The sequence below is a fragment of the Lissotriton vulgaris genome, chromosome 3_1, assembly GCF_964263255.1.
Source record: "Lissotriton vulgaris chromosome 3_1, aLisVul1.2, whole genome shotgun sequence".
Lineage (NCBI taxonomy): Eukaryota > Metazoa > Chordata > Amphibia > Caudata > Salamandridae > Lissotriton > Lissotriton vulgaris.
Genome location: NC_141689.1, coordinates 953,255,218 through 953,276,581, shown reverse-complemented (window position 1 = coordinate 953,276,581; position 21,364 = coordinate 953,255,218). Strand labels below are relative to the sequence as shown.

The 21,364-nt window shown below is 43.3% G+C and overlaps 1 protein-coding gene across 2 annotated transcripts in view; it reads right to left on the bottom strand.

Annotated features, from left to right (window-relative positions):
* Positions 1-471: 471 nt before the first annotated feature.
* The window catches only part of GKAP1 (G kinase anchoring protein 1), an 863,343-nt gene continuing 842,450 nt past the window's right edge, over positions 472-21,364 (bottom strand). For both annotated transcript variants that reach the window (XM_086961315.1, XM_086961316.1), the window contains exon 12: positions 472-820. In XM_086961315.1, coding sequence (XP_086817441.1) covers positions 773-820 — 48 coding nt within the window. In that variant the 3' untranslated portion in view covers positions 472-772. The remainder of the gene's footprint in view (positions 821-21,364) is intronic.

Genomic DNA, 21,364 nt, shown 5'->3' with positions numbered 1-21,364 from the left:
GTGTGAAATTTATGGCTTATTTTATAAAGATGCAGACTAGTATGTGGGCTCGCGTGAGTGTTTTTTTTTTTTCTTTCAAAAGAAACAGAATGCTCCTTGGTGTCCATGCATTATTGCGAAGTGTGTGCTTATGTGTGTTGCTTTACTTGGGCTTTTACTTCAAATTTTCAGAAAAAATATACAGTGCAGAGCACGGTTCTCAATAGTGGAGGCGGAATATGTAAAGGGAACGATAGGTCAAAGTCAAAAGAAACAGTTTACCAACAACGTCTTCTGGGCATTATTTAGATGCTGAAGTACCGGCTACACAAGAAAAGCGAGAGAGCACCTGGACTACACTTGTGAACACGTAGGCCCTAAATATTGTACTAACTGCTTTCCCTGCTACCGTCCACAAGTGTCACAAACAAATTCAGCATAAGTGCTAAAGAAAATAAATACAATATGAAAAATAACACCCACACATTTAAATAGGTATAACTAAATATTGCAAACGGAAGAGCAAATTTTATTTAATGATGAAATATAACAAATTATGGCATTTCTTTACCAGCAAGGTCATGAATTCTGTTCGCAAATTAGTTCTCTACTTTTCACTTCAAAATACTTTTAGAACCAATAGAAGGTTCAAAAATGTTGATGTAATACTTTCGCTCCTTCCAGTAAAACCGCGTAGGTTAGCAGTTGCACAGCATAAATATGTCCCTTTTTGCAAAACCCTCAAAAACAAGATCCGACTTTCTTTCACGCCGCTGCCGTAGCAAATCCTGGATCACCTACAGTTCTCTGCTTCAGCGTTTCTTTTACCTTTTTTTCCACCCTAAAGTGGGGAAAGCAAAATATTAATTAATGCCATTTGCTGAAACACTTCACCTCAAGCTTTATAAAAGAACATTCATTTGACAAAGACAGTTGTAGCTTAAAAAAAGACAATGACTGAAAACGAGCAACAAACTTGGTGTCTATAGCTTCTCAAGCCCCACTTGTAACGATTCATTCGAAAAGACATGGACCTTTCCTTAAGTAGACACATCGTTTTTGATATAGGTTAATACCTAATGCCCATACCTCATGCTATTAAGTGTGATGTTGTAAAATGAGAAACGTGTTTACCCAGTAGCATAGGCTTTTGCAATGAGTTTATTGTAACTGCCGTCCAGCGGTGGGTATTCCAAAGTAATGGTAATAGGCAAATAACATCTAAGATCTTACTGAGGAGACATGCTTCACCTAAGTATGGGAGACGGTCTCGCAACACATACCGGCCACAGTCCTGCATTTCAGTCTTTTTATATAGAACACTAGACCACATACATCTAGATCTAATGATAGCAGTGAATTTCACTGAGAGGAGCCCACAGTGAAAATCAGCATTACTAAATAGAGTTAAATATGGAAATTAGATTTTCTTCATGGGCCACGGCTTGCAGAAAACATTATATTTTTAAACTGTAAATTGTGCTATTATTCAAACCATGCAAACACAATAAGATAATGGACAGAGCACTGAATCTTTCCAGACACTCACCCCGGGTCACTATTAGATCTGGGATGAATCCAACATTCTTCTGCTCAATTCGCCACTTCAGTTCAGGCCCAGACATATGCCAATCAGTCTTGACCCTGTTCCCCATGGGAACAGTCCAGCATAAACTACCTCACCAGGCCTACCCTGGATCGGAAATAAGCATCCTGAGTCCGGGTTTGGAGTAACACCCCTCATCAGCCAGGCTATCTTTAATCTAGTTGCAAAGTGAGCAAGGAACCCTAAATAACTGTCAGCCTAACTAGAACATCCCTGTAACCTCTGTTTTTTTAAGTGAATTTCAATGTTTTTTATAACTAGTAGTCACGCTTTCAGAATGCTGGAGAAAGGGGGCTGGGCCTCCGACCAGCTCTCAGGAATCCCGCAGTGTAAGACTTACAAGAGATACCAGGAGGGCTTCTTGACCCCAAAGTCCCTCAGGAGGAAAGCGGACTTCATGCTCCAACTAGTAGTGCCCTAGGAGCCGCGTTTGCAAAGTGGCTGAGAAAGGGGGAGTGACCTTCGAAGATCTCTTAGCAATTTTGCTGTGTGGGACTTATTGGAGGTAACAGGTGGGGTTAGTTGGCCCCCAAGGACGTAATTGCTCCAGTAAGTCCCACACAGCAGGATTGCTGAGATCTGGTGGAAGGCCATGCCCCCTTTCTCCACCACTCCAAAACGCTCCACCTGGCACAGTACTAGTTAGGGTATTAACCTCTTCACTCTTCAGGGTCCCTGGGAGCCAGCTAGCCCTCCTGGTACCTCCAGTAAGACCCACATAGCTGGATTGCTGAGTGGGTCTCAGAGGCCATGCCCCCTTCCCTCAGCACTCTGCAAAGTCGCCTCCAGGCGCATTACTAGTAGGAGGATAAAGTGCCCTTGGCTACTGAGGATCCTCGGGGGCCAACTATCCCTCCCGTTACCTCCAAGCAAGTCCCACACAGTGGTTTGCTGAGAGGTTTTCAATGGCCACACTCCCATTCTCCACCACTCTGCAAACGCGCTTCCTAGCACACTACTAGTTAGTGGTTGAAGTCCTCTTGGCTCTTGAGGTTCCTTGGGGGCCAACAAGCCCTCCTGTTACCTTCTGTAAGACCCACACATCTAAACTGCTGAGCGGTCATCAGAGGCCACGCCCCCTTTCTCCACCACTCTGCATCAAGCATCCTGGTACACTCCTGGTTAGGGGAACAAGTCCACTTTAATCCTGAGTCCCCTCAGGAGGCAAGGGGACCTCATTCTCCCACCAGCAGTGTGCCAAGAGGCGCATTTGAAGAGTGGTGGAGAAAGGGGACATCATTAAAACATTGGCCCTGGGGAGGTGGCTGTCCCCAGGGCGCGGGTGTTGCTGTGAGGGCAACCCCTTCATAAATGTAGAAAGATGCCAAGGGGAGGTGGTGGTCCCCGTACATTAGGCATTCTAGGAGGGGGCCTACTTATTTACACATGCCCCTGGGACCAGGCCCATCCGGGGACCTATATCAAACGAAGTCCAAAAGCCAGCGTTTATTAAAAAAAAAAAAGAAATTTGATTTTAAAATTTCAGTGGGAGCCTCAAGAGGTCTAGGGGGTCATGGTGTTTCTACCCTGTCCCCTTTTCTTTTTAAAATTTTTTTTTTACTTGTGACTCAGTTCAACAGAGTTACAAGATGGCTGCCAACACTTCCTGGTTTGAAGTGTTGGCAGGCAATCAGATCTCAACTCCCTCAAGTCCTGGAACCGGTTTGGGGTGGCTCCCTCACAGTTTTGACAGAAGCCAGTGATGATGCTGGTTCCAAGCATGAGTATCTAAAACATGAGCAAAATGAAAAGTGAACAGGCAGCACCTGATTATCATCAGCCTTCCTAAAGTAGCAATCAGAGAAAGACAAAAGGGCAGACCATGGATTGAAGATTCCTCACTCTTACCAGAATATGACAACTCACCCCTGCTTCTTTACCATCAACCAAATTGCAAGGCACGGGAACAAATAATCAGCAATCCCCTGCTAAAAGGTCCTCACAGAATTTCTAAGTGTAACCTTTCACACATCAGTGTCAAGGGCTCTCCCCTTCTGCTCCAGTAATGCAGACAATACACTTCCACTGTCTGTGAAAGCTGTATTCCATCCCCCGTCTTGTAGCATGTCAAATCAGGAGCTATCCAAAATTGATCCCAATGTTCCCAGTAATAAGATTCTCAGAACAGTCTTGCTACTATTCATACTATACACACATACAATGGATATTAACATGGGATTGTCTGCACAAGGAACTTAGTGTCACACCATCTTCACTCTAATGGCCCAGTAGACTGTTCTCTTCCTGAACCATGAAAAAGATCTGTTATCACACATTAAAAATGAAGTATGCAGCCCTCAACGTTTAAAGTGAGCACCCCAGGACATGAACAGTAGTTTTATGTCAATAAAGAGGGTATGCTTTGAGCACTCCCTCCAAGCAACAGAACAAGTTCTGGACCATAGAATCACCAAGATAAGGCCTAGGCTTCAGCGCATATGCTAGATTAATGGGTCAGCAGGGCCAACAAAAGCGTCAAGATGAACAAGGTACTTACCTTCGGTAACACTCTCTGGTAGAGACTATCTAGCAGAAGATTCCTCAACTTTTGAAAATTTTCCAGGCATCAAACTGGATCCGGAAACTTTTCAGCAGTACCTCCGCACAGTGGTGGCCGGCTCCGCATGGACGCCATTCTTTCCAGAAATGATATGCGGAGCATATATAAGTGCCACTCCCTGCACACGGATGTCAGCTGCTTTTAAGAGTGTCCCCACCCCTGGATGCAGAGCACCAAAATCAAATTGGCATCACCAGTGTGCAGATTCCTAGACGGGATCTTCTTTATGAATAGAGTCCAACTACACAACAGCAAGGATGGGAGGGTTAGTGAGATATCGCCAGCTTGTTAGAGACTGAACCAGAAAGGGTGTTAACAAAGGTTTGTAAAGTATTCTTCTGATGTACACTTTTAGCCGCATATTTCTCACCTTTTGAATAAATACCAAAATTTTACTTATTTGGAGTAGGGCCTGATAGACTTAAACCAGAAAGTCCTGTAGACCAAGCATGCATAATGCCCCTCTCGGTGTACCAGACTGTTCAGACAATACTACTTTGTGAACATATGGAGGGACACCCCTGTAGCTGCCTGGCACATGTCCAGGATAGGAACTCTGCATGCCGATGCAGTGGTAGCAGCTTTGGCTCTGGTGGAAGGAGCACGCAGTACTTCCAGAGGCTGCTATTTGGCCAATTCCTAGCGAATCTTAATGCCAAGTATTTTCAAGCGGGGAAGGTTCTCTTCTGCACAGACTTGCCCTTTTCACTCCAGTTAACACCACAACGAGCTGATCATCCATTTGGTGTTCTTTAATATAATCTATGTAAAAGGTCAGCACTCTTTTAGGATCCAAGCAGTGGAGTCTCTCTTCCTCCATAGAGGGGTGAGGCGGGCAAAGTACACCAGCAAGATGATGCTCTGGCTGTCGTGCTATTGTATCATAACTTTAGGCAAGACAGAGGTCTGTCTCTGCTAAACCAGTTTGTCTAGGAAGAAGGTGTTGTAAGGCAGAATGACACAGAGATTGAAGATCACTCTCATGCTTCACCAAAGTTATTAAGACAAGGAATATCATCTTGAGGCTGGGAAGGAGCGGGTGGGAAGGAGCAGCTGTGAAGCAGCTCGAAGAGAGTGCCCATCCAAAAGGTAAGGACAAGATAAACCCAGTGGACGCTGATGATGGAACCGCTCTGTCATCAGCTGCGGGTGCGCTGTGCTGATGACGGAGCGGTTCCGCCATGGCCCGCTCGGAACGCCTGCGCGGCGCGAATTCCGCGCCTGCGCTGAGCGGTCTATTGAGCGGGGCGGGCCATGACGGAACCGCTCCGTCATGAGCACAGCTCAACAGAGGCTGGTGACCGAGCGGTTCCGTCAGCAGCATGCGGCCGCCGCGTGGCCGCCCCGCCCCCCTTAGCACTGCGGCGGAATAGCCGCCGCAGTGAAGGGGTTAAGGTCCCACTGGTAATGACAAATGGAGAGTGAGTAAACAAATGCTGTAAACCTTTCAAAAAGTACATAACAACCGAAGACTTGAAACTAATGAGGGCTGATCAGCTAACCCCAAAAAAGCTAAAAAAAAAAAAAAAAAAAAAAAAAAGGAGTCGAGAGGTGACTTTTAAAAGAAAAAAGTTTTATTAGGTCATTTAGAACAATACAATCGACAAACAGGGGTCAGGTCATAAGTACCACTTCATACAAAAATGAACTACAACAGTGTCCCCCCACACGGGAAGATGTGGGAGCAAGCCGGCAATGATGCAGACTGTGCACTGAACAATCAAATTAGAGGCATATATACAGTCAATGTTCAGACAGATGTGTCAATCACAGCCATCATCAGTGTTGTCCGCTTTCAAAGCTAGGTAGAAACTAAAGGGTTCCCAAATATCTTGTCTGCATGCTTGCGGGTTTTGTAGCTCTTCATAGTCCTTAGCATGCTCCCTAGAAATGGCGTCATTTCTCAAGCAGTCCGCCATTGTAGGTTATGAACCTCTAATCCATTGGCCAGCTATTTCTTAGCCAACAAGAGTAACACTCCCACCAATTTCTTTCAGTATGCGTGTTGTGTATCCCAGTAGAGCTAGCTGTGGGGTGCAGTCGATTGTGTTGTCTGCTATCTCAGATATGGTGTTAAGTATGTCTTCCCAGTATTGGTGGATTGGCGGGCATTCCCATGCTTGGTGGAAGAAGCCCGCAGGATCACTGGGGCATCTAGGACATTGTACCTTTCTCGCAGTGCCAATCCTAAGTAAGAGCTGTGTCGTTCACTAAAATCTATTTAGAAATTTAAATTGGAGCAGTTTGTGTCTGTAATTGTTTTGTTTTTTAAAATGTTTTTTTTGGCATTTGACATGCAGAGGGCATTTTCAGTTACATATATAGAAACATTTGAACTACATTTACGGTCCCCTGTAGAAGGATCATCGAACCATAAACAATCCCTTTGCCTATTCTCACAGCGTAAACAACATAACATTCTTGGACAATACCCTCTTGACAACATAATCTGTTAACTCCCCTATATACCCCCCTCCCTCCCTCCTCCATGTCCGAATGTCTACTTTAACTCTTGTTTTGATTCATGTTTGTGGCTCCTCGTGTCCTATTCACGGCTCATCAGGCTATTGTTATTTGTTACTCTATTCTCTATGGAATGTCCCCAGTACCAGGATACGAAGGTGAAGGAGCTCCAGGTCATTGCGTTTCCTTTACATCTTTGATCATTGTCTCCCAAGCCCGTAAATCATCTCCAATTTTCCCATTGTGTCTTATTTGTTTCAACTGTCTCTGCTGTTGCTCATTCATTAACATCCTTCACCCCCATCGCTACTCTTGGCGGGGCGTGACTCATCCAGGATATGGCTATACAGCGTTTTACAAGTACAAGCCATAACATCACAAATTTCATACTAAGGTTTTTGTGTTTAGAGTAATCCCAACAGGACTGAGCGTATCTCCCTAGGGATCACCCATCCCGTGGTTTCCTTTAATTTAAATAATATTTCGGTCCAGTAAGAGTCTAAAGTTTAGCAAGCCCAGGTCATATGCATAAAATCTGCTTACCTTTCACCACAGCAGGGACATTGCCTTGACTTATCTGGGTATATTCTATTTAGTGCTTTGGGAGTAAGGTAGGTTTGATGCACATAATTGTATTGTATCAGTTTAAATTGTGTATTCAAACTCACCCGTTTAACCCCCTCATGTATTTAAACCCCATTTTTTTCTGTTAAAGGAGCTTCCACTACTGTTGCCCATTTTGACTGAACAGGGAGTACAAAGATAATCTTATCTTCCCGGATCACCCAATATAGATGCGAGATCAGGTGACGTCCCTGGGCCATACATAACATTACTTGCAATACATTTGTGAGAGGGGGTTCTTCCGGTAATGAAGGCCATATTTCCTGGGTTACTTGGGATATTTTCCTATATTGCAGGAACTGTCCTGTACCTATGTTAAAAGCAGTCTCTGCGCTTTCTTGTGTGATGAATTCCTTATTTTCAAAGAGGTCCCCCATTATTAGGCATCCTCTCTCCGTCCATCTACGGACAGACATAGAAGCAGCAATTTTAGAGAAGGGCTGAATCACACAAAGCGACATCTCTGGGGCATATGGCACATGAACCAGCACCTTCCTAACCGTATGTTCCCATATCTCTGCGACGTGCCGTATAATGTAGGCGCAGACAGGGGGCACCCCCTCCCAAACATCAAGAGCTCAGGAAGCGAGCCTCCTGGAAAGGTGCCTGCTAACAGTCTCTTCTTCCAGTTATCTGCTTCATCAAGCCAATGCACTGCATTCTGTAATTGAGAGGCCAAATAATACAATTCAAAACATGGCACCTCCAATACCCCAGTCTGCCTTGTTCGCTGTAGAGTGGTCAGGCTTACCCTCTTACGTTTGGTACCCTATATCCGGTCTATTAAAAGGTTACCCAGTATTTTAAAGAAGTTCTGCAGGATTTTATAAAGGGAGTGCTGCATCGCATAGAAGCATTGGGGTAGCATGATCATTTCAGTTATAGCAATTCTTCCCATAAGAGACAGAGGCAATTCCTGCCAGAAACGCACAGAGCCTCATATGCCCTATATTACCTTCCATTTGTTAAGCTTCAGGTACCCCTCAGGAGTAGCCGCCAATCTAATTCCCAAATATCTGGGCTACGTCTCCGCCCATGGGAGTCCCACCATCAGCAGTGTCACTCGCGGCTCCGAGGTCAGCAGTCCAATCGGGAGTAGTTTCGATTTACCCGGATTTGCTTTTATTCTGGATATATCACCAAATCCCACAGCATATCTAGAACTATTGGGATCGCTTGGACAGGCTGTCGAATGTACACCGGAGTATCGTCTGCAAACAGTCTGTAATTAATTGATATCAGTTTAGTTTGGAGGAGCAGTACTTCCATACATCAGAGCCTACATTCTACTCCAAATCCACCTTCCATGTTCTAGGGCTCTCCTCTCAGTGCTTGTGCACATTTCCGTGTACAATGCATATAAGGAGGATACAGCCCCTTTTCGGTTTGGAAAAGATAGGCGAGCGAAGAGTAATCAAAACAAATACCAAAATATCAGGTTACCTTACCAGATGGGGGTCTATGTGCATAGTACCGCATCAGACCACAAATCAATCTCAATGACCGGCATATATAGTATTTGTCAAAGGACACTTGGCTCCTAAGGGGTGGGGGAAGACTGATCGGAGGGCAGATGCCAAAGACCAGGATATCTGGATATAATAATTTTTGTGTTACCAATCCAGAACCAACAGGATTAATTGGGCATGATCAGTCCTGATCTTCTAGAGAACTCAGACAGGGTGGTACAGGCAGTAAGGCATACAGGAGTCCTGAGTTCCACTTGATGTGGAACATGCCTCAGAAGAAACGATGCCTTGAAAACTCCACCCCGCTTCAGTTCTGCCTTTGCATGTTCTCTGTGGTGACGAACAGATCGAGCCAAGATTCTCCCTATTCACGGAAGAGACCTTGTACCACTTCCAGCAGCAACTGCCACTGGTGATCTGCTAAGCACTGAAAGTGGAGCCTGTTCACTCTGACAGTCAACGATCCTGCCTGCCAGAAGGTTCACCACCAGGAAAATTCCTTGGCGGTCCAGCCATTTCCAGAGCCGCAAGGCCTCCTGGTCCAGTGTCTGTGACCCACCCTGTTTTCTTGTAGCTCCACATGGTGCTGCTGTTGTCTGTGAGCACCTGTACCAGCCACCCCTTGATGAATGAATGAATGGAGCATTTATAAAGCGCTCTGTTACTCCACGGAGTGCCCTGGCGCTCTGCAACGTAGCCCACACATAGAGGCCAGATCAGTTTAGACTTGGTTAAATAACCATGTTTTCAATCTTTTCCTGAAATGGGACAAATCTGTGATGCTCTGGATCTCGGAGGGAAGTTAGTGCCAAGCTGACGAGTCTAAGATGGAGAAGGATCTGCCGCCAGTCCTAGTACGTCTAATCGTAGACATTTTGGCTAGAAAGGCTTTGGCTGAATAAAGGCATCTGGAGGAAGCATAAAAACAAATTGGTGCCCTAAGATATTTTGAGCCCGTCTGATTAAGGGCTTTATGGACCAGAACAAGAGTCTTAAATAAGATTCTCTTTTTACAGGGAGCCAATGCAATTTCCTGGCTGACAAGGATACAAAATGAAGAAACCTTCTTAATATATGGAGTAATTCAAATCAGGACCCTACTACTGAGTTCACCTGCAGTAAAAATGAAAGGCCATCATCGATTTAAATGCCCAAACTCTTCACTGAGTTAGCTTGGTGCCCAGGAAAGGGGAATTCAACTGGCCAAAAAGATTGCCATGATTCCTGTGCCTAAGTTCCAAAAAAATAACAGATCCGTATTTTCTGCATTACATTTGAGCTGATGAAAAGTCAGCCACTGGAAGCTGGCAAGCAAGTTCTAATGTTTTCACCAGGGAACCTTGTCTTACAGTCCCATGAAAACAGAAGCTGGGTGTCATTAGCGTATCAAATTATTTTAGCTCCCAGAGCCTCCACAAGTAGAGCAAGAGGAGTAAGGTAGCTATTGAATAAAGTAGAGGTTGATGGATGGCAGGAAGGCTTTCAACGCTAAGCGGGTGGCCCTCAGCTCCAGAAAGTTGACATACAGCCGGGACTCTGCTGGAGAACAGAGGACTCTGATTTCACCTCCCCCAGATGGCCAAACCTGAAGCGATGAGTCAGTCACCACTGTGAGCTCTGGGCAGGTAAAGGAGAGGGGTCTGCCTCAGACCCAACTGCGTTCCAGTAACAAGTACTGCAGATCTTTTGCAGTCTCCTCCAACACCTGAATGTTAGTGGTACCCTTGATGTTGGGCACACTGGGACTTCAGATACTGCTGCAGAGCGCACATATGCCACCTGGTGTGCCCTACCAGTAGCGTGCCCGAGTAAATCAGTTCCAGGAGCCTCAGAGTTGACCTCACTGAAATCCAGGACTTCAGATCCTACTGCAGAGCCCACATATGCCACCTGGTGTGCTCTACCAGTAGCGTGCCGGAGTTCCAGGAGCCTCAGAGTTGACATCACTGAAATCCAGGACTGAGGCTGAAAGATCAGGATTATAGCCGGAATGTCATAGACTCTCTTCCCCAGGAGAAAGGCAGGAAACACAACTGTGTCCGTAATGGCCCCAATGAAGGGGACTATCTGAGAAGGAACCAGGTGTGACTTCAGCACGTTGATAGTGAACCTCATAGATGACAGGAGGTTCACCCTAGTCTGGAGGAGGTTGATGACTGCTCGGGCGAGCTCGCCTGAAAAGGTCAGTCTTCTTGATAGGGGAAGGCTGTTACCACTGAACTCCAAAGGTGTGCCTCCACAACCACCATCATTTTGGTGAACACCACAGAGAGGCTGGTGAGACTAAAGGGGAGCACAGCAAACTGATAATTCTCCTGTCCCACCATGAACTGCAGGTAGTGCCAGTAGGTCTGCAGGGCGGGTATATGGAAATAGGTGTCCTGCAGGTCAAACGCCACAATGCAGTATACAGGGTCAAGGGAAAAAAGACTTGGGCCAAGGTGAGCATTGCGAATTTCTGCTTCCAGAGGAAGGCATTAAGAGGGTACAATTCTAAAATAGGACAAAGGTCTCCATCCTTCTAGGGTCCCAGAAAGTAGCGGGAATAACAACCACTTCCTACTTCTGGCACTGGTACCCACTCAACAGTTCCTTTGGTAATAAGGGCTTGCACTTATTGCTGAAAAATAGATGATCCTCCAACAGTCGCTGGGGGGGATGCTAGAAGATGTGGTGGAGATGAGATGAAGGGTAAGGCATATTACCTGTGAACTATCTGAAGGACCCACCTGTCTGAAATTATGGCTTGCCAACTGATCAGGAATCATTGGATCCAGCCTCCTATCCGGCGGCTGTGGTCCCTTAAGGGCACGCTAAGGAGTTTTTTCAGATGGGACTGCAGAGGGGGAGGGTGCAGGGGAGTGTGCAGCCATTGACCCTGACTGCAGGGGTGGTGGGCACTGCCAAAGCCGCAAAAGGAGCAGTATGGTTGGTGCAGCTGGAGTGCTGAGGCAGATAAGCCCAGAGTGTGTGCAGTAGCTCTGCTCTCTTTGAATGACTCTAAAGCGGAATCAGTCTTGTACCCAAACAGGCAAGTCCTGTCAAAGGGTATGTCCATAAGGGAGGACTGGACATTGCCTGATAACCAGGTCGATCTCAGCCGCCAAGGGTAACACTGGTGCCAGTGCTTGCCCAATGGAATGATGGTGCCCAAATCACAACAAATTGTGAACTAGGTCGCATCACAACTGTCTTGACAGGCTGGCCTGGGGAAGAACAGGTCAGAGACCTTCAGGAATACCAGGGAGTACTTGAGCTACTGAGTCCCAAAGGGCGTGGGAGTAGCATCCCAGGAGACAGCTGAGATTTACTTAACAGACAGCCAGGCTTGCAGGAGAGAGAACTCACTTCACAAGCATCTCCACCCGTTTGGACTCCCTATCTAGTAGAGGAGTCAGAAAAGTGCTGGTGTCAACATGCTTGTGGACGCCTGCACCACTAAACCTTTGGAGGAAGGGTGCTGAGACCGGAAAGCACAGTTGTTGGGGCAGGGCACTGGCGTCTTACTCTTTGTCTGTGCTGACTAGGTGGTGGTGGAAGGGCATTGCAGAGCAAGGTTTGGTCCAGGCTCCTAACAGGGTACCCGTGTAGGACTCAGATGGTAGAAGGGGCTCAGAAGACGTTTGCCTCTACTGGACGACTTCCATCAGCACATTTTTTTAACCTCCAAAATAGGGAGCTGGAGGTCAAAGACTTGGATTCTGTTTTGGCGGTTCCAAGGGGGGGAGAGAAGATCCAATTCGGGGGGGGGGGGGGGGGTAATGAGGATGCTGACTTACCAATTGTCCTCATGATAGGGCTGAGTGAACTTATCACCTGCTAGAGGTATCAGATCAAGTGGGAGGAAGCAGCGACTCAAAAGTGGCAGGACCACTGAAGAGTCAGAGGGTACTATAGGTATCTCCTCATCAGCATTGATGAATTTGGTACCGGCATCAAAGATCTAACAACCTGGGTGGATTGTGGAGCTGGAGCCATTGTGATGGACTCAGAGGGTCCAATTGGCACTGAGGGAGAACCCACCGGTGGTACTCCAGATGGAAGGCTTCTCAGCTCCTTAGGGCTCAAAGGCTTGCCGAAGGGAGTTGGCAAAGATCATAAGAGCCAGAGCATGATCCTATAGAACTCTTAAATCTGTTTTGGTGTGGTGGATGGCCCGGAAACTCCAGTTATTGCATTAACCAGTAGCGGGACTGACCTCGAAAGTGAGATCGAAAGCCATGGTTCCGCGCCCATGCCTTCTCAGGAGAACATGAGTGCAGAGAACAGTCAGAGTCAAGCTTCTATTTTTTAGGCTTCTTCTTAGACTTACCGGTCTATTTAGATCTTGCTGAAGATTGGCCTCTAGAACAGCCTGGGACAAAACCGGTTTAATCTAGGGGTCTTCTTGTGTTTACTGATGTAGAGTTGTACCTTGGGGTCCCAGATGGTCTTTGGGTACATCAGTGTGCTGTGACAGAAGCCCGTAGAGTCGTAACTCGACCACAGCCACACCTAATGGGAATCTGTCCAAGATATTTGTTTACCACAGTCCTTACTGGTCTTAAAACATGTAGCTTTTGGGAACGATATTCTCTTGCACACTGTGAAATTTAGATGACATTTCTGAGGTGTCTCCGAGAGATGAGAGCGAGCTTTGAATCTGCATCTGGTGGCGCAGAAACAAATGACCTGATGTCAGTGTGGGGGTGTGGTGCCGGTATAGGCCCAAAACGTCATTTCTAGAGCACAACGTCAATAGTGCAAAGCCGCATGGAGCCACCTACCGGCAAGCACTTTTACTACTGAAAAGTTTCCGGATAAAATATGATGCCTGGGGAATATTCCCAATGTGAGGGATCTGCAGCTAGAAGTCTCTATCAGAAATGGTGTATACAATTATACAAGCGGGATTCCCAAATCCATGTCACCAGATGGTAACAACTCTTCCAAAAACACTGTCTCAGGGAAACCTGTGGCACAATCAGCTTGCATTGAATATGGCTGTAAAGGAGATTTTATGATGCAAGTATAGAAGTATGGAATGTTAGAGGTATCTCTGGGGAAAAAGTAGACTTTATGATAGTCTAATATAAATATGGTCTCTGGGATGCATTGAGAGGTTCAGAAGCAGTGAGCGTAAAACTGACAAAACAGAAAAAAAGAAATACACAAATTGACTAGATCATGGATTGAACATGCTATTGGGATTCTCACGATGTTCTACCATCAAATTTAGGCAACCATGTTATCACTCATTCAGCCTATACTAATGTTCTGGCCATCTTTTCATTAACTGCTAATGACATATAATATTAACCATCGAGGTTGCATGAATTCAATTCTGAGAATGTATTAACTGTAAATCTAACTAAACCAAGGGAATGTCTTATGGCAAAATTACCAAACATTTAGTTTTAAAATAAGGAGAATAACACGTAGACCATGTAAAATATACAACTACCTGGAGTAACTAGCAACAACAAATTAAGAGTCAACCATATCTCAAGAAAACGAAAATCATATTATAACAAACAGTGAAAAGGTGTGCACACATAAGAGTGACTGGTCCTTCTATTACCATCTGAAATTCTAAGCTTATTATCTCGCTCCTTATGCATCACCGGTATTCAATCCTAAAACAGTACTGAAGTTGGATAAAATCTAAATGCATAAAATCTCTATTAAACCTACGTACCTCGATGCCACACTGTAAATCTGACTTGAAATTAATTTAAAATCATGAATATTCTTCATAATGCAGCAAGGATCAAATATATTTGAGACTGGAGTAGAGCCAAAATGTATATCTTAAAGCAGCACATTTTTGCCAAATGAAACCCAAATGTAAAAAAATAATGATGCGCTAAATTTAACCAGCAGTGATAAAAATATAAAACAATATAATGTTCTGCAACTGGATTCACTGATCGGTAAGAGCTGACCCAAGCGCAAAGAAAGAAGTACTTTGAGCAATAACAACTATGGGAAAGCTCTATTAACAGTGTTAAAATGCAAATTCTCGGAAGCTGGCATTTGAATCTTACTCAACATTAAAGCAAGAATATGTCGCGCGAAACATGGAGGCAGCAAAAAAGATGAAATACCCAAGATTTCAACTTCGCCATATTCCATTACAACAGTTGAAGGGGCTTAGAAATCACAACTTATGGTTTCAAAAGTCTTTGTGATTATAACCACACATCTTTGGACCACATTATATTGGTCTGTATCCAAGTGTTCGTTTAAGAAGAAAACATTTGCAGACTCCATTTATTTAAGTAAACATAAGTGCAATTAAAGAGGCAACCAAGTGCTGTTTTACACTGCAAACTAATTCCTTTATTAGTAAACTAATGAAAAGTTTTTATTTTGCTTACAAATTGTTACAACAGACTACAAATATGACCTATAAGGTGTAATTTTACAAGAGAATATTGAATTACAGGATCACAAAGCTGATATTACTGTGTACATAATGATCCTCAGTTGCCTTTTCTTAACTGTTTTAACTACACTATTTATTGTAATTGATTTGTATAAAATACAATAGAATGGAGTAGTAATACTACTGTCTGATTTATCGTGTTTCAGTCCGGACAGATTATGTTTCAGGGCACACAAATTTGTTACCAGATTGGCATTTCATCAGCATGTTGCATAGCAACTGGGTTGGAAGAGTGGTAGAAAAAAAAAAGAAAAATGATACAGTACCGCTTTACAGACAATTATTTTTAATAATGCTAATAAAAAGAAATGTGAACATGCCCACAAAAGCAGGTTCAAAAGGAGGGGACCGACTTTAAGTTTAATACAACTAGCTAGGCCTAAGTTCATTAAGGGAAAGTTAAATACAACATTACATCTATCCTTGCAGTCAAAGGTCAGAAAACAATGGCTGTAGATACAGAGAGGATGTTAGCGGTAAGCAGAAGCTGGATTAATGGACCCATGGTAGGTAAGGCACGCAGATCTTTGGAAAATTCCATACTGTCTTGGAGGTGAAAGGCCCTTCCTGCCACAAACTGTGAAGTGAATCTTAATTAATAATTCCAAAGGTAGCTTCAATGAGTCAGATCTAGTAATTTTGAGTCCTGGTTGGAAGTTAGTATAGTCTTTCTTTGTTTCATATAAGTCTATTCATATTTTACGCAAATATTATATAAAATCCAACGGAATGGTACAACTGAGGCAAAACAAGAATATTAATAGTAGAAACCCAGATACACATATCCTCCAAGACTTCAATTTACTTGTCAAAAGACATGAACACATTTTGCTTCTGATTCACAAAGATCAGTAATTTGTGTGGACATCACCCACCAACAGGTGATAATAGTAATGCACCCATCAAGTCCAAATGGGTTCCTCCTCTTCAGAATAGCCAATATCAACTGTGGTGTACCTTCGGTCCTGCCCTGTAACCAATACTATTTAACATTTATATGGCCTCCCAACTGTAAACCAAGACTTTGTCAAGAATGGATTCTACATCTATGTGGATAACACACATTTCCACTTCAATCTTCAAGATGAACTTAACAACCTTATGAACTTGTCTTGCGGTCATTCACAGGTTCACATGTTGACTGTTTCTGCCTAAATACAAGAAAAAAACTGAAGTCTTATTCCTAGAACTAATTAATTCTAGTCTCTCTATTGTGCCCAGAACAACTGGACTTTTCTCCTGCTCATTTGAGTAAAGCCCGCAATTTAGGTATGTTCTGAGAGTCAACTACTGTTTAGCACCTAAATAAATGTTGTCTCTAAAACAGCTTTCCGCCATCTTTGTTTCTGAAAAGGAGATCCGATGCTGCTCCAGTGCTCTCAAAATCCTCGCTGTGGGCATGTCACACAGACTATTGCAACAGTATATATACAGCATACTCTGGTATATATCTCTGTCAAATCTACAGAGTTCAAAATTATATAGCCTACTTCGTCTTTAAACTGAAACATGATTAAACGGGTCCTGAAATCCTTTCATAGTCTCCCAGTACAAGAAACAACAATCCTTAAAGCATCCTGCCACATTTGCAGCGTAATTCAAGGCTGTTTACCAAACTGTTCATCATTTGGACAACCATCTCCTACTGCATCCCCCAGCATAGTCCTAAGAACAGCTTTGCCTGCCTTCCTCATCCAAGCAATCAGGACTGCTCCTCTTCTTCAAGACTCTAGTCACATTGGGGACACATATGGCCAAATATATCTGACATCACCTATCCCTGTCATATAATCAACCAGGTCTTCCATATATGCATTACATCTGTTCTTCCCTCTCTTGCAAGTAATTGCTCCAAGTGATTGGAGGCCTCTGCAGTATGGTTGTATCCCACACTCCTCATCAGAATTGTATCAGGACTATGCATTCCAATGTTTTCTGAATTGTGGAAAAAATGGAACTAAGACAACAAAGCTTTGCTTCTTTACGAATTTCTGTAGCAGCGTTGGAGGAGCACAGCCCTCACAACTTACCTGAAAATACAATTTGCAACCAAATGTTAACTTTGTGAGCACATCTCAAATGTTAACTTTGTGAGCACATCTCCATCCAACTAGCTTTCATTAGAAGCAGCTTTACCAGACTCAAATAGGATGGCACTGCCACTACCATCTGCAAGTTGATGATGCCCATTAAGGGGCCTAGGAGCTCTGTAGACTGTTGTACCAGTCCAGAGGGTTAGGTATCCAAATGTCACAGGAAGTGGACCACTTTCTTTGAAGCAGTTCCTGAAAACTAGTTATAACAGTGATATAACCGGACAGCGAAAGCAATGTCTCATCTCATATATGCAGCTACAGTATCTCCTCATTTCTGATGGGCTTGAGTCTAATGAACTCACTGCTCTCCTATATTTCTTAAAACTCTCCGGATTCCCTTTCTGCTTCTTGATTTTAATCGGGCTCGGCTCTGTCTCCTGTAACCTGCCATGTGCTTCGGCCTAGACACAAAAGAATCAAGGATAAAAGATCACTCCAAATGAAAAACTGATCGCTAAATAAATATTTATGATCTTTTCTGAAAATCTATACACAGTTATGAACCTACTTGCATAATATTTTAGTTACATTAAGAACCTATTCTTTACAGACTATAACAATTCATTTATAGTTGCAGACAATCAAAGTATTATTACATTAGCCATATGACCTTGTAGATTCTGGTCAATTTTTGACTACTAATAGAGAATATAAGAATTGCTCATGATAGACCAGATTAACTTTTTTCTCCTGGCATCCATTATGTTGCTGGTTTTGCATGATTCACTTGTCTCATGAGACACTCCTGCTGTTCTCAAAAACAAAACATTCCTCTCCTCTGCAGGTAAACATAGCCCGATATAATGATTAGTAAAACTTGACCTTTTTTCAGTCATGTTGAAGCTACTGTTTCAATGTATGGTCATTCCTTCACCTACTTTATAGTCCTATGTGTCAAGTAAGATCACTGTTCTGGGACATGCAGAGAAGTGCAGTGTTTGAGAATCAACTGAAGTACTAGACCCAACAACACAAAGATTGGGCATCATTTGAGGAAGTTGAAGCTATGGCAAGAAAATAACTGCATGCAACACAGGCACTGCAGTACTTCAAAAGGAACTAAGGTACCAGGAAGAAGGCTCTGTTCTGAAAGGATACTGGTAATAGACCAAGAGCCCAAAATCAGAGGACAATTTCTTGACAGAGGTTCTGGGACCTACCAATGCTTCCTCAAAGCACTGAAGGAGGAGGGGAGATATGAGGGTTGATCTCACGGAGTAGAACACACTGTCTGGGCTTTAGGTTGAAGGACGTACTCCAGTCCCTAAACTGGTTCCACAACTCTACTTTTGGACCCTTCTACATAAGGTTCATGCACTACATATTTTCAGATTCCTTGAGAACCTAAGCACATGCACAAAAACGAGGGCCTCCTTGATTATTTCAGATAACCCAGCAAAATTCTGACATTAAGACATGGAGGTGAATATGATATCCGTACCGCCCCTCACTAAAGTCTGAATTCTTCCCACAATTACCTAACAGAATCATCAGTTTGTGGTTGGTCATTTTTGCCTTCAGCAATATTTCTTGCTATTGCTATGCTGTGTTTGATATTGCTTTCCAGTTTGTTTTTTAATTGACGTTTCTCTTGACAGTCTTTTAGTTTGCTGAATAGCTATAGGCCAGTCCTGTTACTCAAGTCCGGTTCACCCAGTTTCAATGTTCATTATCGTCTTGCTGATTACAATTTCTCGCTCTGGGGAAACGAGGACAAGGTGCAAAGTCTTTATTGCTGCAAAGCAAAGTGTAACATTAACGAGATACTGCACATAATACAGACCAATTTGCTAATCTCTGATTATCTGAACTATCTTGGAAAGTCCCTAATTTATGAGCTTTCATTGAAAGTTCCATTCGTCCTTCATTTCTCTAGGTAAAGAAACTCCTTGAAATGAACATAGAACTATTACGTACAAGGAGGCAGGGTAGTCATTAAAAGTTCTTGCACCTATTTTTTTGCAAGGTCCACTTGCCCGAACTGGGACACAGCAATCCGTGAGATTGAAGAATAGAATACTTTCACGCATCTAAAAACCTCTGAAACGCGGTACTACATGCCGAAGAGCAGCGTCGATACATGGATGAGTTTAGCCTATTTTGTGATGTTTAAACCCCACACGTCCGCAAACAACAGGCCCCTGAGGAAGGGACGTGGGTCCCGAAATGCATCGGGCCAACTAATTCAACAATCGCCATAATACAAATTGTAACAATGAATTTATTGTTTGCATTAAGTTGAACATTACTTTTGTATTTTGCAATGTATCTAAGAGGCATATTGAAATTGAAATGCAGTGAGAAGCAAAACATGGATGTTTTTTTGAAAAAAGGTTTACAATAAATATGATAACCTAGCAAAAGTATAATTTGAAATCAGTGAATTAGAGTAAAGCATTGAAAACTGTTGAACAGGGGGAAATACTATATTGAGCTGTGCGCCCGGCAAGGTCGTGATAGTGGTATCACGCACCATTCCCCAAATTATCCTTACAAACTCAGGGACAGGCAGCCCTGAGCTACCGAGCAGCACGCAAAAGGAGGACTTTAACTCATACTTAAGCTCTTACAAAAATAAAGAAAACAACGAATAACAAGAGTGCCACAGGCCTAATACCATATCTTCTTAATTGAACACATTCATGCCTTTGCCATATGTGCAGACATGCACATTTTAGAGGTGCAACAGGGTGTCCTTTTGACACCCTGGCATCCTTGAAATAGCGCCCGCTATTTGTGATTCTCTAATAGCGAATTGCAAATAGTGAATATCTTCCCATTCATTCCTATGGGGATGTATGACGTTAGCACCCATACTATTACCACGCATACCTTTACAACGCGGTATTTACAACGAATACCGTTACAACGCATAGCGCTTTGAGGTGCTGGATAGTGGTAAGTATAATTTTATATTCCAACTCCAGTCCCCGTGGACACTAGGGAAGGTGTTGGATATAAAATTAAACTTATTCCCTATCCTAGAGCGCCCCCCAGCGCAATGCGTTGTAATGGTATGCGTGGTAATGCCTGTGTTGTAATGGTAGTGCGTTGTAAAAAATGCGTGCTAAACGTTGTATACCTTCCTATGGACCTCCTAGCCCATAGGAATGAATGGGTAGGTATTCCTTATTAGTGAATTTCAATTTGTGATTCGCTATTAAGGAATATTAATGATTCTCTCATATTTTATCGATTCCTACCTACATTCAATTTTGAGAGTCCTTAATAGCGAATCAGTAAAATTCGCTATTAAGGATTCGCAAATTTGATTTTACCTACATCTGGCCCTAAGTGTTTGTAGGATAACAGCAATATTGTATTAAACAATAAACCAATGAAATGCACACTGATGCAGTGGTAAAAGACTATTAACCTCTCATAGCACCAATGTCAGAATCTAGACCTTGACTGTCACCATGTAGAAATTGGAAAAAAGATTATGCTGACTGGGAAAATACTGGCAACATGTATGTAGGAAGTGTTCCCAAATCCATCCTTATCAAGGAAAAAAATAATCATTAGGCGTTCTAAATGGTGGAAGGGGGGTGAAGTGAAGGAGACGTGAGGAAGAGCATTTAGGAGAGAGAGAACACTTTAACGTTTGTTTTTTCAGTGAAAAGGGTGTTGAAGAGGAAAGAGGTGATGGGTAAGATACGTAGACGGACGAGATGTGGAGAGAAATGGGGTGTACAAGTCAAACAAAGAGAACATAATGTGAGTAATTAAGAGCCACTAAAGACCACTACCCCTTCAGAGACCTCAGTAATGTTTAATTTCTCAGTCTATCTATAACATATGTTTCTTACAGATATATCGTTACCGAAGGTAAGGAACTTGTTCAGTTGACATACACCTACGACCAGTTAGGACTATTGGCTTTGTCAATGGTTACTGGCTGTTTAAGATAAATAAGTAACAATGATTTTATTGTAAATAATATTGAAAATGTTTCAGTTCTTATACTGATGAATCTGCCAAAATTGCTGTGGCAGTGAAACATGTCGGCATTGGCAATAGGTAATGGTATGCATGAATAGCTCAACAAACAATAACTGTGGGTCTATGTGAAACTAAGGTCTCTGTGTGCAAAAAGTGTCAATGTTATTATTATAGTACACTGGGACTAATCACATTGTG